Source organism: Sordaria macrospora, chromosome 1, assembly GCF_033870435.1.
Source record: "Sordaria macrospora chromosome 1, complete sequence".
In the NCBI taxonomy this organism is placed as follows: Eukaryota; Fungi; Ascomycota; class Sordariomycetes; order Sordariales; family Sordariaceae; genus Sordaria; species Sordaria macrospora.
In genome coordinates, this window is record NC_089371.1 from 3,379,576 (window position 1) to 3,393,968 (window position 14,393).

Sequence of the window (14,393 nt, forward strand, 5' to 3'; positions counted from 1 at the left end):
TTTGAGATATTTGGCGCGTAGAACGTTGTGAACCAAGATCACTGCCCGGTCAGACGTGTGGCGCGGTTGACACGCGACGAGGTGAGTAATCCGGGCCGCACTTTTAATCTAGAGTCGTTCCTCTCGCGAAACACGACCGCATCGACACTCAAAATTGTGTGTGCCGTGCGTCTTTCACAACTCGTTGAACAATTTGAATTGGCCCACGTTACTTCTTGGTGTCGGTGGACATTATTGGCCGGTGTCATCGGTCAAGAAGCTCACAACTGCCGCCAGGAGGCCCAGGCTTGACCCTTCACTTGCCGTTTCGATCACCTCCTACACGAAATCGTCCACTTTGGTGCCAAATTGCAAGCTAACAACACAAATCGGCATTACCAGCAACGGCATAACTCGCAACCACAGCAATCTTCGCGGCGCCACCATGCCTCGCAAGAAGCGCGCGTCCATCGTGGACACCCTGCTCAGCGTCAAGGGCGTAGCCAGATTACTCCGGAACATCAAGCTGCAAGATCCTTTGGGGACGGACACTACTGTGGCTAGTGGCTCCAACAGCATTGAGGAGTGGTCTTCCACCGATCGCCGCTCGCGACGCACCTCAGAATCCCCAGGGCGCAAGCATCGTCATCAGCGAGGGGGAACGCGTCCCAAATCACACCACCCGGGTACCTGGCCTGAGAGCCCTGAGCCCCGGGATTTCGAAGATGTTTTCCAAGACGACAAGTCCGAGTACTAGGATTACGAGGACGACACATCTTTGGAATATCCCTCTTCAGATCGACACGGCCACACAAGCAGAGCGGTTCTCGAGTCCGATAGTCGCTATGCCCTCTTCCAAGACAGTCGCAATGACTTCGCTGAACCTTCCACCGGCAGCCAATCCACTCATCGTACGCGAACCACCGTCCAGTCTCCCACCCAGCGGGCTGCTAGATCTGTTGCCTCCTCTTCTCGAAGCGCCGCCAAATTGGAGTCACTACGCAATCATAGGGGCCATAGACACAAGGTCATGCGCGAAGATACCGATCTTGAGTCTTCCGACTCGGAAAGGTCGGCCACAGGCCAGAAGACGTCTCAGAGTAGACAAAAGGACGACGATAGATTCATTCACGAGTCTGTGCCTGCTTCTGCAGCGGAGACGACCAACACCAAGAAGGGGCCGCTGAAAAATTATGACAGCAATTCAGATGACAATGAACACCCCACAAAGACAGCCCACGACGGTCGTTCTTCCATCCGCCAGTTCACAAAGCAGCTGCCGCGCCGACAGGTTCGCTTCGTCAAATCCAATGCTCATCTTCGTGGGTTGGTTAACGACAAGCTGCCACCGCCGAAGTACGAAAAGTTTGAGGCCCATTACCAGAAGATCTTGGCCCAAAAACAAAACCAGGGATCGAGTGCTTCAGAGAAATCTGAGTTCCGATCTCCGAAAACGTCTTCTGGTGCACACCCAATGTCATCTCAGTCCGCAGTGGCTCAGTTGCTTACAGCTCCTTCATTGCCTACTTCACCAGTCTCCGCGGAATCCCGTGCACCTTCTCAGGCCACTGCGCCCAAATCTAAGGCGGGGTCTGAAGTATCAGTCTCCGCGAGATTACCTTCCGCGTTGCGCACAAATACTTCCACTACGGCTGGTACCATTTCGTCGCCATGGGCTTCTACTGCTTCTTCGCCCACGGTGTCTAGAGCGCCTTCTTATACATCGACTAGGGCGCCATCTCATACGGCTTCTAGAGAACCATCCCGTGCTTCTTCTAGGGCTTCTTCTCTTACAGTGTCCAAGGCTCCTTCTCATATAGCCTTTAGAGCTCCTTGTCGTACAGATTCAAGTGTTCATTCTCGCACAACTTCCAGGGCACCAGAAGCCCAACAAGGCGGCCATTATTCCTTCATTGCTACTTCAGCCGCTTCTTCTGAGAAACCAAAGCCTAGTGCTCGGAAGAGTACTTTAAAGCCCCCGGATTCTGCCAAGTCCCCTCATCCAGACTCTACTAAGGCTGCATCCATGTACAAGAGTCCGGCAAACGAGAAGCATCCGCACAAGCAGTACAACCCGCAGGTTAACGAGGAACCGAGTGAGCTGGCCGGTGAACATGCTGATGAGCATGTTGACGAGCAGCTCGGTCAGCACGCCGACAAACAAGCCAATGAGCAGGGAAGCAAACAACGTGGCCACCAGGCCAAGTTTTTTAAATCAACGAGCAGGGAGACTACACTTGGCGGGCATGAAACTGTCCCAGACGTTGCCAGCAACGGGAACAGCGAGGTCCGTTCCAATCAATGTCACTTACAGGGACTTCTTCCTGAGGTCTATGATTGCAAGTACAAAACTCGACATTGCTACGCCTGCAGTCGTCCCAGGGACATGCGGTATGTTGAGTTCAGAAACAGGTTCTTGCGGGGAGAGGAACCGCAGCGTAGCCTTTGCCGCACCTGTCGTCGGTGCCTTGAACGGAACGAGGAATTCAGCCTGGTCCCTTACAGCACCAACAAGAGGACGCTCAAGGATATCAAGGGCTTTCACTGGTGTGCGCAATGTGGCACTATACGATCCCATAAATTCCATGAGCATTACCCTTCAGGAATCGACGTCCCTCCTCGTCATCAGCTGTGCCATCCATGCTGCAACTTCGCCAAGTTACCTCCTAAGAACATGTCTTCCACTTACAAGCCGCGTAAGCCCGGCGACGACGCCAGTAACGATAGCAAGAAGCGAGCAGGTGGTGATCAGAAAAGCGAGACCGGAAAACCCCTGGTAAGTTCAGTAACGTCTTGTCGAAGCGAACTTCACTAACAATACAGCAGCATCGGCGTCAGGACATCGGATCAGCTAGTGAAAATGGCCCTGCTGTGGCCACGTCCCTGTCTTCAAACATCCCAGCTGAGGAAGCGCATCCCACGAAATCTTCGACACGTGTCATTAGCCCTGGTCCAGGTCATCAGCATCATCCCTCGAAGTCTCACGCAACCAGCGAAACATCTGCGGCGCAAACCGGAGCTGAACGCTTATCGCAGGCCCAAACCCCGAGACCTGCCGTCGATTCTACATCTGTCAAGTACGAATCTTTTGGTGGCCTAGGTGGCTTCAATGCAGAGTCATGGAAGATTCCAGCTGATGACTCTCCTCCCCCTCAGTGCAAGAGGTTTACCACCCACTCTAATGGTGGCCAAAGTGACGAGGGGCTGTTCTACGAGGATATACATGTGAACTATCATGAGATCCTTCGCCAGAATCGCAACAAGCATCATCGTAACCGCTATGATGTCAGCTTACCGGAGATATGGCTCACATCTCCCACTGAGGAAGCCCATATCACGCAGCCAACCGTGATCTTGGAGGAGCAATGCCCTGGAAGATCCCTCCACGATAATCTTCCTCGGTTCTCTGTGAATGATTGTCCCGCGCGTGATCGTTCAAAGTATCAGCGTCAGCCATCAATGCAATCAGAGGCAAGCAATCTAACCGTACGCCCCTTGGATAATGACTTCTCATCCTGCCGCAACAAAGAGAACTACCCAGATTACCCTCCTCAGTATACTACGCCAAGACAGTTCCATTGGCCGACTGAGCGGGAAGAGGTAGACGAAAACCAGCCCAAAGGGCTTTCCGACATGTTTTACGAAACAGATGAGGGCAAATGCACCGATGCCTGGTTTGCCTCCATGAGCAGCTGGTCAGAACCGAAACGCAACGCGAAATCTCAGGTTGAATCGACAGACAACTACAAAACTTGGCCTCCCGGCTCCTATGATACAACGGAGCGAGCGGCTCATGAGTACCTAGGAAAGCGTCGGTCCATAAGACAAAGTGTCATTCCCGGTTCACCTCCCCATAGCCATGTGCGCAAGGCCAGCGACTCCTTGTCGGTTGAGACGGTCGCTCTGTGGCAGGGCGTTACTCCAGGAGCGCCTACCGCGGAGGTTACAGAGCCAGAATCCCCAGCTGGCGAAGAGGTGAGTGAAATTGCTTGTTGCATTCATCATCCTCGTAAAAAGGGAGCGAAGAAGGGCAGCGGCTCAGCTGCGACGAATTGCTAAATTCTCATTTGTCACTTTTCCCAATCATTCCCTCCACCACTTCTTGCACGTCACTTCCTAGCTGAGTATCCTATTTGTCATTTTCACTCGTCTTCCCAAGTTCTTCCACTTCTCATAACCCGTAGCCATGCGGCTACTATAATGTTTAATTCTGTCTAATAATGTACACCCGACTTCCACCCCTAATCCTTTTCCTTCACCCTTTGCTACACGTACCCTTTATGTTGGACGGTCATTGCACTCTGTTGTACCGAGTGGTGGGACACCATTCTTGTTGTGCACTACTTTCACATATTTTCCTTGCTGTTTCCGGCACGGGTGATGCGACACGATGGTACATCCATCCGAGCTCCATGCCCTTATGAGGTATGTCCGTGAGGGAAGTAGCGGAGATGTACCAACCTTTTACTGAGCTGGTAGGGAAATCAAGGGACCGTCACAACAGTGGCATTGAGTCTATTATATTGATGAGAGAGGCACAAGGAGGGGTCCTAGGGTTTGGCAACCCAATGTAGTAGTCGCGGAACTACTGAGTCTTGTATATGGCAGAGTACTACTACGTCGAATGGTTCTTAGAACATCCCTCATTGATAGACACGAAACAAAATGACAATGTGGCAATTGTCATTATCGGACTCTCCATCAAGTACTTGGGAAACTAGCGAGTGGCGAGCGCTATAGACCTCCAGTTCACATTCGAAGCAGAATAAGTATCCTAGCAACGCTAACCAATCAGTCGACTCGTAAGCCGTAGCATGGCTTATAACAATGCGTTACGTGACCCCTGACGATACCAACGAAAGAACAACCCAAATCGTTCTCGTCGTTGTAAACTTTGCGCAATCGTAGAGTCAAGAGTAGTATTGTCATATACTGACTTTGTTGCCTTCTAGTTTTTGCCTAAATTCGCAGCCCCGGAGCCACTTGGCCCCAGAGCCCGGGAGCCGCTTGGAACCATAACCGAGGAGCCATCTAGTAAGAGAACCCGGGAGCCACTTAAGATTGGGGCCTGGGAGCGCCGCCATGGCCCCTACTTTGCAAAGAGAACGGGCAGGTTCTGGTAGAAGTGCCAATCAGAATGTCACAGTGTCAGAGCGTAAGTTTCAATTCTTAATCACGAGTGGCCTTGTTTCCCTTTCAGTGTTTGATAACTGACTTTTGATAGATATTATATTGGCGGTTCGGATCAAGGGATGAGGAAGCGCTTACGCATTGAAAGGAATAGGAGAGTGAATATTGAGGAAGGAAAAGGGAAAAGAGAAAAGAACAAGATCAGGAGAACCCAAATTGGGTTCAGAGTTTAACTGGTCTTGAGTAGGTATCCCGGTACGCGGATGTTGCTTTATTTATTTGCTTTCTTACACATGGCTTGAAGGACAGGTAGGTAGAGCCCGATTACGTACCATAACCTCCCTTGCTAATCAGGTTTCGCTATTTGTTGCTGGCATAGTGACAGAGACAAGAGACTGTGAATGGCGGGCGTAGTAGGATGGAAGAGCAGGATGAAAGCCCATAACGCGACAACGTATGTAGAACTAGGAAACATGCTTTTTTTTTTACCTCTTCACAATAGCAGCTGGGAAAGAAGGAGATAGTGTTTATTGCTGAATTGCCTGTTTAAAGAGCAAATAGTTGATGACCCAGCCCACGCTTTGGTTTGGAATACCACAACACCCTTTTTCCACCATCCATATCATTGACCGGTTGCTATGAGTAATGTGATGTCTGATCCATCGATTCCCTTCGGCCCAAATGATGATAACTAACAAAATAACTGACAACAGAAAACGCTCTCAAAAACGCTAGAGGTCAGTTGGTGTAATTACCAAAGCCCTGCTCTCGAATAGATAAAAAAAATATATATAAAAAATATCCATAACCGAAACTCGCTTTTGTTTTGAAGACCACAACACCCCAACCCCTACGCCATCCCTATCATTTTCTCTCGTACCTAATACTTTGTAATATCTGAAACAGCCATGTACTTCCATCGCCTGCAATGATACAAACTAACCAAACCACTGACAGATGCACATTCATCATGTATCCATGCCATGCATGAACTGACCATCTTTGTTGCCGTGTCATGACCCCATCTCTTCCTAGACATCGGCACCTGTTCCTGTTTGCGTTTGTGCTGCTGTCCTACTACTAGTTTCTGCAAATGTCGATGGTGGACCTTGTGGCTGGGTTCGAGATAAGGAGAGAAGGGCTTGCTCGGGAGTTGGGAGGTCCACGGCTTGAAAGAGTTGTTCGAAGCGAGCTTCTTGTGGTACCTGTTGCTGTTGTAGTCCTTGTTGCTGCTGCTGTTGTACCTGCTTCTGTGGTTGTCCCGAGTGCAGTGATATTAGCGGTAGCTCCTTTTGCCCGAGCGGTAGACTCCGCGGCTGTAGCTGTTGTTGTTGTTGTTGTTGTTGTTGTTGTTGTTGTTGTTGTTGTTGTTGTTGTTGTTGTTGTTGTTGTTGTTGTTGTTGTTGTTGTTGTTGTTGTTGTTGTTGTTGTTGTTGTTGTTGGAGATGCCCTGATCCTTGTTGTGGCTGTTGCTGATCCTGTTGCTGTTGTCCTTGCCGTTTCTCTTCTTGTGATTGCAATTCACCGACGGTGCTATCTCTATCCACGCTGGCAGTCACACTCCGCGAAGTGGAACGAGCAGTGGTGAAGTCAAAGTTACGGCCCTCGGCCGCCCTCTTGGCCCGGGCCTTCAGACGCTTGACGCGGCCCAGCTGCCTGTTCTCTTTGGTAGCTTTATTCAGCTGTCTGCTGATAGTGGCCTTGCTGACGTTGCAGTTGCAGGCCTCCTTGAGGAACTTTTGCATGTCCTCTATCAATGCATCGTCATTGTCCTTGAGCCACTCGACAAGTTTCTGTTTTGAAGAGTTTGCAAATGTTAGCTTGACAAGCCCATGTTTCTTAAGGCAACCCTACAATGGTAGCAGAGGATAGCTAGCACACTCTCTCGGACGAGAGACATTACGCACCTCGAGGTTTTCGGCCTTAAGTTTCTCGGCATTCTTGCTGACATCGGGTGGTGGTGCGATCTTGCCGTTGGCATCAAATTCATATCTTCTTCGCCGAATGGTACGCTCATCAAAGCCCAGAATAAAGGCGATGTCATGGTTGCTCAGTTTGTCCTTGAGAGTCAGCATCCTTTCGAGAAGGACCCTCTGGTCCTCTGTGAATCGTTTGCCCGTCATAATGGCATAACCATGCAAGGAATTGATAGCTTGTAATCAAACTCGGCTGGAATTTCAATGGACATGCCGATTGCGAAGTGCGTTGTCGTCTGGTAGCGCGATGCTCGTGGTAGCCGTGAGAGTGACACCCAATAAAGTCAAGCAACGAACCGAGCGACAGACGTTGAAGTGCTTATCCCCGGACAGACATTCAGTGGGACGGGCTTTGGACGGGCTTGAACGGGGTTTGCCCAGTTGGATCGTGCGGCGGCCTGTCCGCACTTGCAGATGTGGAGGGTTTGAACACATCAGTGGAGTGGCTGTCGTACACTCCATTTTAGGGTTAGGGTTTATCACCAGCCCATTCCGTGACGAGCATTGCACCCCAACCCTGAATTGTTCCTGTCAAAGGAGCCAAGGAATTCCGTAGGCACGTACTCCTATATCATCTCTTGGACAAGGGAAGGGACTGAACAGCATACTAAATCCTGCTTCTACCAACAGATAGTCAGTAGTGGTCTTCATCTATGACCGGGCCAGGCAGCACCATTAGACCTTTGGACCATCAAACCGGGGAATCTACCACTCACCCGGCGCGACTTTACGAGACGCTTACAAGTCGCTCACTACTGGTGCTTTCTGAGTCTTGAAATAAGATAGTCGAGACAAATGCACCGAATTCATAACTTCCGAGGCGGAAATCGGTCTGTGAAGTCTACTGATTGTCTCCTGTCGACTTATGAGTATGTTATTAGGTGGTAAGATATTCAACATTGTATCACGGCATGTGAGCCAAGACAGCTTACCACGTCCCACCTTCTAGACCCCAGATGACCAGTTGAAGTTGTGCAACACAGTACTATGTAGTAGATGTCGACAGCCCGTCGAAGCCCAACCTGTCAGTGCCCCCACCGGACAACGACCCACACAACCCTTAATCGCCGCCATGTAAGGGGAGTATCCAAGAAGAGCGGGGTACTCCGAAAAGAGCTCCTGAGTGGTATGTGCTGCTTAGTCCAAGGCGAGTGCAAGGGAGAGACTGATAAAGACGTTTGTTGGTTAGGTGCTTGAGCTGTTGGTTTCGTGAGAGCTCCTCCTCTACCGCATACATTTGGGCATGACAGACTATATACTGCCGAGTTGGTACAGTTACCGGATCGAAGAAAATGATTGTCTCGTGGATTGCAGGATAATTTGATAATAAGCTTAAAAAGGTAAAAGCATCTCATGTCAAAAGTCAAAGCCTGGGGGTGAGGTGGAGCTAAACTAAAATAAAGCAATGAGACGAACCGCCTGGGCGGGTAGGGCTGCACTAACAGAAGCACTGACCCCTGATTTGGCTGATGTCAACCAGAAATTTGGTGCGGGGAACGGCACAGAATTCTCCACTTTCTCCGCATGAGTCTCCAAAACTCACGGCCAAGCCCGTCGACGTCATGCAACTTTCAGACAGAAGACGGTCAGCTATCAGACCACTTTACTTACCCCACCACACCCAACCCCGGCCCTTCATACCCCTCGTCTGATAGTTCAGCATAAGGTGCCCAACAGCGATCTGTCGGCCCCTTTATGCCACCTTCATCCAATCATGGAGAAGGCCAGAGAAGCCAAAGATCATGACTTGTTAGGCCGGGGCAGCTGGTGTAGCGGGCCGTCAATCTTTCCTCTATCTAGACTTCCGAGCCAAGCACTATGACATGTCGTCGAGGTCCGGCAGACAAGGAAGACGGGCCGCCAGGGAGGGCTCTTCAGCTCTCAAATAAAGGCTGAAATAAGAGGCCATCCTCACTCACCGGGCTAATCCTATTGTCACCATGTCTCTCAACCCGTCTCACCATCCTCACGTGTCCCTCTTCCTTGGCGACACCACAACGACCTCATCAAGCACCTAGAAACTAGAAAAGGCAGCAGGCTCTGCATCATCCAAGTAGCCCATTATGAAGGACGTCGATGATATTCACCGTCCCATGCTTAACAGCCTCCAGAGTACCTCAGCCAAGATGAAGAAGGTTGTCCTCTCAGTCAATGCTGGGTCCTCTTCCGTCAAGATCTCAGCCTACAGCGCCCTCTTCGGCCAAGCACCCATCCAGCTTGCCGAGGCCCAAATAAGCGGCCTGACCGCACCACCCGCCACCCTTCGGTATACACGGCACGGTGAGAAGGTGATTAAGGACGAAGAAGTCAAAGACCAAAAGGTGTCTACCCAGGCAGACGCCTTTGACATCCTTCTCAAGACCTTGATCGACGACGACGGCGTGCCCGAGATCAGCAGCAAGGAGGATATCGCCTACGTCTGCCACCGCATCGTCCACGGCGGCGACTTTGTCCGCCCAAAACTGATCTCGGACGAGACCTACCACAACCTCGAGAAGCTCAATGACCTGGCGCCGTTGCACAACTCTACATCCCTCGTCATCGTCCACCGCTGCATGGGCGATCTGCCCAAGACGACCCTCAACATCGCCTGCTTCGACAGCCAGTTCCACCACACCATCCCCGAGCACATCCGGACGTACCCCATCAACCAGGACATCGCGCGGAGCAACCACCTGAGGAAGTACGGCTTCCACGGTATCAGCTATGCCTTCATCACCCGCGCCACCGCCGAGTTTCTGGGGAAGAAGGTCGAAGACGTCAACATCATTGCTCTCCATCTCGGCTCCGGAGCCAGCGCGTGTGCCATCAAGGACGGAAAGAGCCTGGATACTAGCATGGGACTGACTCCCCTAGCTGGACTTCCAGGCGCGACAAGAAGCGGGAGTGTCGATCCTAGGTTAGTTTCCTTCTTTCTTTCTCCATAACCTCCATGTCACATGCATACTAAACTCTACCTCCCTTCTTTCCCCTCTTCAGTCTCGTCTTCCACTATGCCAGTGACGTAGGCAAGCTCTCCCCGGCTTCCACAAAGGAACTGCACATCTCCCGCGCCGAAGAGATCCTCAACAAGGAATCCGGCTGGAAAGCCCTAACAGGCACCACCAACTTTGGCACCATTACCGCCGCCTTGGACCCCTCTGCTTCTTCCCAAAACTTGTCACGAGAAGAAGTCGCCAAAATGCGTCTAGCCTTCAATCTCTTTGTCGACCGCATTTGCGGCTTCATCGGCTCCTACTACGTCTCTCTCGGCGGCCAAGTCGATGCGCTTGTGTTTGCTGGCGGGATCGGCGAGAAGAGCGATCGACTAAGGGCGGCTGTCGTCGAGCAAGTGGGCTGTCTCGGGTTTGGACTGGTCGATAAGGAGGCGAATGAGACGAGGGTGGGACAGGAGCTGGATGATGATCATGCTGTTATTGAGATTGCTCCACAAACCAAAAAGGGAGGTCATAGGGTCTTGGTGTGCAAGACTGATGAGCAGTTCGAGATGGCGAGGGCGTGTGCGGAGGATGGCGAGTTTTGGCGATGAAAGGCGAAGTTCAAGTCGAGGGGTGGTAAACAGTGACGCGGTTGGAAGAGAGAGAGACTGGTTTTTTGACATCAGATCGTTTGGACAAGCTTAAGCATGCCGGCAAGCAAGCACAGATGCCGGCATTAACCGCACGTGCTCCGAGATCCGTTTTTTTGTGGAAAAAGAAGGTTCAGACGAAACAAAACGAGACGAAACGCCTAGTGCACTTACTTACCTGCGTCCTATCCTCTGCGAGGCATGTTTACCTAAGAACCAGCTCCGGTCCGGGAGGAAGTACCCACCTCATACATCTGTGCAACTACTAGTGTGGTGTGGGCGCAGGACCCTTTACGAGCGACAGACGGGAAAACGACGACACACATCCCTCCATACTTTGATGCACGGTCGCCGTCTTATACGCGAAAAGGGTTGAAGGGCAGCTTATCTCTACATTAACATCCTTCCTGCGTCATTTCCTATATATTATGACCTTGGTAGACATCATTTCAGAAACTGGTTAGTTCAGTAGCAGTTTTCCCGAGGTTGTTGTTGAGAAAAGACTACTACATGCGGCACGAGTGTTCGGGGGACAGGCAAGCTGCCCACCCTTCCCCGAGCAATGAAAGGTTGGATCCTGGGATGCTTAAGAGAAAAGTGCAAATAAATGTCAGGCCTAACAATTAATTTCGCAGACGCTGCGGTGGACGCACATACCGTGCACTAACGTATTGTTAGTGTGTAGGGAGCTTTGTATGTATTCTGCGGGCAGAAGACACTATGACACTAACCGCACTTTTTAGCGTGAGCCTTGCTGTAGGGAGAGAGAGATGTTCACGATGTGTTGGCTCATTAATGATCAATCCCGCGTCATTTTGGCTTTGACCGCGGTTTTTTTTGGGGGTTTTTTTTTTCCCGCTGTCTGTGTGCTACAATGCTACGCTTTTTGAATATGTCCCCTGTAGCCAGAAGTCTCATCGGATGTCTGCATACCAGCATCTTTCTACGATGAGATGACAAAAGAAGCAGTGTGTATATGGACAATTCGTAAAGTTTGATATCGGCCTTTGCACTATATAAGACGGTCGTGTGTATTGTATCACCAAGAAGAGGATATCATTGCCAAGCAACCCCTAGAATGGATCAAGAACCTGAACAGTAAAACACCAAGCCACTCACTCCATACACCACGGCCACCATCCCAACCGGTTTGTTTTCGGATAGATGACAAGAAAAAGAAAACAAATCGCCCCCACATTGCGCCGTACCCTAAACAAATATGCCTCTGACCGTTTCCCGTGTTTCCCAGTCCCAGTCCCAGTTCATGTTGATGATTGAATGCAAGAAATAAAAAAAGGTCTCCCCCATGCGTGTACGTGACCTCTAGATAGTAAGTGTATGATCCCAGACAGAAAAGCTTTTCGACAGGTACCGGCCCCAATATGACAGTGCATGCTGCGGCAACACAAGAGCATAAAATAAGGGTTGTTTTGTACCATTCCCCATAAGATCCAAGACAACGGAAATGTGAGAACCCGCGTCAAAAAAGTATCGCGCGCAGCGGGAACGTCATGTGTGACATCAAACACGCCTGTCAGCTGGCAGTGGCGAGACACACGATGCTCAATCCTCCGAGAAACACCGACGCAGAGCTAAAAGAAGAACAGGGTGATATTAAGATGCAGACTTGACTAAGAAGACCCTTCTTGGCAGGCGACTGCCATAGCTAGAGCGTCCAGCCCGCTACTCGGTGTTGGCACGCCGATCGAAGGGCTCAGAAGAGGGAGGTTGAGTCCACGCATGTCCCAGGCACTGCCAACCCCAGGTGTGAGTGGTAGTGCGGCTGGGCTAGCGGCACTGGCGACGGTCGTTACTGAAGTTGTTGACTTGGATCGGGAGGACTTTCCGGAGGAGGAAGACTTGCGCTCGCCAGCCAGAGATGGCCGGGTAGATGAGCGCGACTTGTCCTTGTAGTGTGTTTCCAAATGCTGCTTCATGTTGTCGGCCCGTGTGAACTTCTTGGTGCAACCTTGGAAGGAGCAGGGGACCGCCTTTTCGGCAGTGTGGATCTTGGAATGCCTCGAGGCGTGGCCAGACGTGGTGAAAGTCTTCTCGCAGCCGTGGCTGTCCCGATACCTGCACGGATACCTCTTGCCGGTCCTTTCGGTGGCAGCCGGGCTCGCGGCATCGTCCTCATAAGACATGGATCTGCTGTCGCTCATGGTGCGCGGCCTCTTGGCACCGATGTAGCTGTGTGCGTCCGAGTGGTCCTCATAGTGCCGAGTATCGATAGGGTATCCCCGGCTATAGTCATAGATGGGGGTCATGGGAGAGATGGGCTCGTTGCTCATCTGAGAGTCATAGGAGTCGGATCGAAGCAGCTCTGGGGTGTTTGGCGACGACGAGAGACTCCTGGTCAAGGTGGGATGATAAGGTTGTCCAAAGCTGGATGGCGCACGGTAAGGCATCGGCTGGTATTGGACCTGGGGGGCTTTTTGAGGCTCATCATCGTTGAGGAGCTGGACAGTGTGTCCATTGGCGTCCCTGGCGAACATGATGGCGGTGGTGGTAGCGTGCAAAGCAAAAAGTCGGATGACGAGGATAAAGATGGGGCGGAGACGGCCCAATAATGTCGACTCGGCGGAAGGCGGAGGATCGACGTCGGTGGAAAAGAGCCGGATGGATCGCAGGAGACCAAACAGTTATAAGCTGATGGGGAAAATAGTGCTCTAGCCGAAAGCGGGCGCAGCACGCAACTTCGAAATGACCCTAGCAGATTTCGGGTCGGTGTTTGGTTTGCTTCCGTGAGGCTTACTGGAAAGGCGGTGCAATGAAGCTAAACGCTTAGGTAAGAAAGCCCGCGCTGAAAACTCTTCTCTGTCGGTTGCCGAATGTTGGGCAAAAAAAGCTCAAAGCTCTGACCACAGATGGTTTCCCTGGTAATGGATGGTTGGTGCAGTTGGTCGGTAAAGCTAGGACCGATGTCTGTTATATCGCATGTCTTGTGTGTTGTTGTTGTTGTTGTTGACTGGATTGGGTAACTGTATACCTCCTGAGGGGATGGGGCGGAGAAGTCGGCGGCGTCTGTGGACGGATGAGACGGACGGTGAGGATACGTGAATTCTTTGTAATGGGGTACTGTAGCGAGCGGAAGGTGAAGAAGGCAGGAATAAAGAGGAGGAGAGGCTGGATAATAAACCCTTTTTCATGAAGCGAAGGAAGGCACGGAAGGCAGGGGACAACGGGAGTTAATAAAGGGAGGCACGATGAGCTGCTCGGTCGGTCGCTCAGGCGGGCTGGCGGGACATCCGACATGGGAAAGTGACCGGGCGCGCTCAAACCCCATTCTCAATCCGTCCTGCATCCTGGGAACCCACTTGGCAGTCCATCGCGCAGGGGGGTGTTTCCTAGATTGTGCTATTGTTTCCTTTGGCGGACGGCCAGCGAGCGTCGCGAGGGGTGCGAGGGGCTGCAGGTTGAGCAGCCGCCAGGCGTGAAGATCCCTGCCAAGTGGGCAGCTACGAGCGACGGTACCTTCCAGTGTGTTCCTCAGACCGTGAAAAGTCAGGTATTCGGGCAGGTACCGGACAGGTACCTCCCATCTCCCTCCACTGAGTGCTCCAGCGCTGATGGGTAGCACAGTACGAGGGCGCATCCCGCTAAACCACCGTCTTCAGGGCAAGAAGTTGGCACTGTCCGGCCATCGTCCAGGCATCGCATCGCCGGTCCATCGCATCGACCATCATCGCCTGTCTCTCCACTCGTCGCTTTTCCTAGCAGCACCTTGGCTTGCGAGACGG

The 14,393-nt window shown here is 51.7% G+C and overlaps 4 protein-coding genes across 4 annotated transcripts; 2 read left to right on the forward strand and 2 right to left on the reverse strand.

Moving 5' to 3' along the window:
* Positions 1-424: 424 nt before the first annotated feature.
* SMAC4_04367 (uncharacterized protein) lies at positions 425-4,038 on the forward strand (the record flags this gene model as incomplete). Its single annotated transcript, XM_003351015.1, has 4 exons — positions 425-623; positions 777-2,755; positions 2,806-3,954; positions 3,997-4,038. The coding sequence occupies 4 exons, from the start codon at positions 425-427 to the stop codon at positions 4,036-4,038; spliced, it is 3,369 nt and encodes a 1,122-aa protein (XP_003351063.1).
* Positions 4,039-5,640: 1,602 nt separating this feature from the next.
* On the reverse strand, positions 5,641-7,464 carry SMAC4_04304 (uncharacterized protein). The gene is made up of 2 exons (XM_003350952.2): positions 7,017-7,464; positions 5,641-6,902 (listed from the first exon to the last, which is right to left on the reverse strand). The coding sequence occupies exons 1-2, from the start codon at positions 7,230-7,232 to the stop codon at positions 6,141-6,143; spliced, it is 978 nt and encodes a 325-aa protein (XP_003351000.2). The 5' UTR covers positions 7,233-7,464; the 3' UTR covers positions 5,641-6,140.
* A 1,684-nt stretch (positions 7,465-9,148) lies between these two features.
* Positions 9,149-10,622, forward strand: SMAC4_04303 (uncharacterized protein; the record flags this gene model as incomplete). The annotated part of the gene is made up of 2 exons (XM_003350951.2): positions 9,149-9,984; positions 10,065-10,622. The coding sequence occupies 2 exons, from the start codon at positions 9,149-9,151 to the stop codon at positions 10,612-10,614; spliced, it is 1,386 nt and encodes a 461-aa protein (XP_003350999.1). The 3' UTR covers positions 10,615-10,622.
* A 1,355-nt stretch (positions 10,623-11,977) lies between these two features.
* On the reverse strand, positions 11,978-13,798 carry SMAC4_04302 (uncharacterized protein). Its single transcript, XM_003350950.2, has one exon. The coding sequence runs from the start codon at positions 13,146-13,148 to the stop codon at positions 12,285-12,287; it is 864 nt and encodes a 287-aa protein (XP_003350998.1). The 5' UTR covers positions 13,149-13,798; the 3' UTR covers positions 11,978-12,284.
* Between the last annotated feature and the right edge of the window lie 595 nt (positions 13,799-14,393).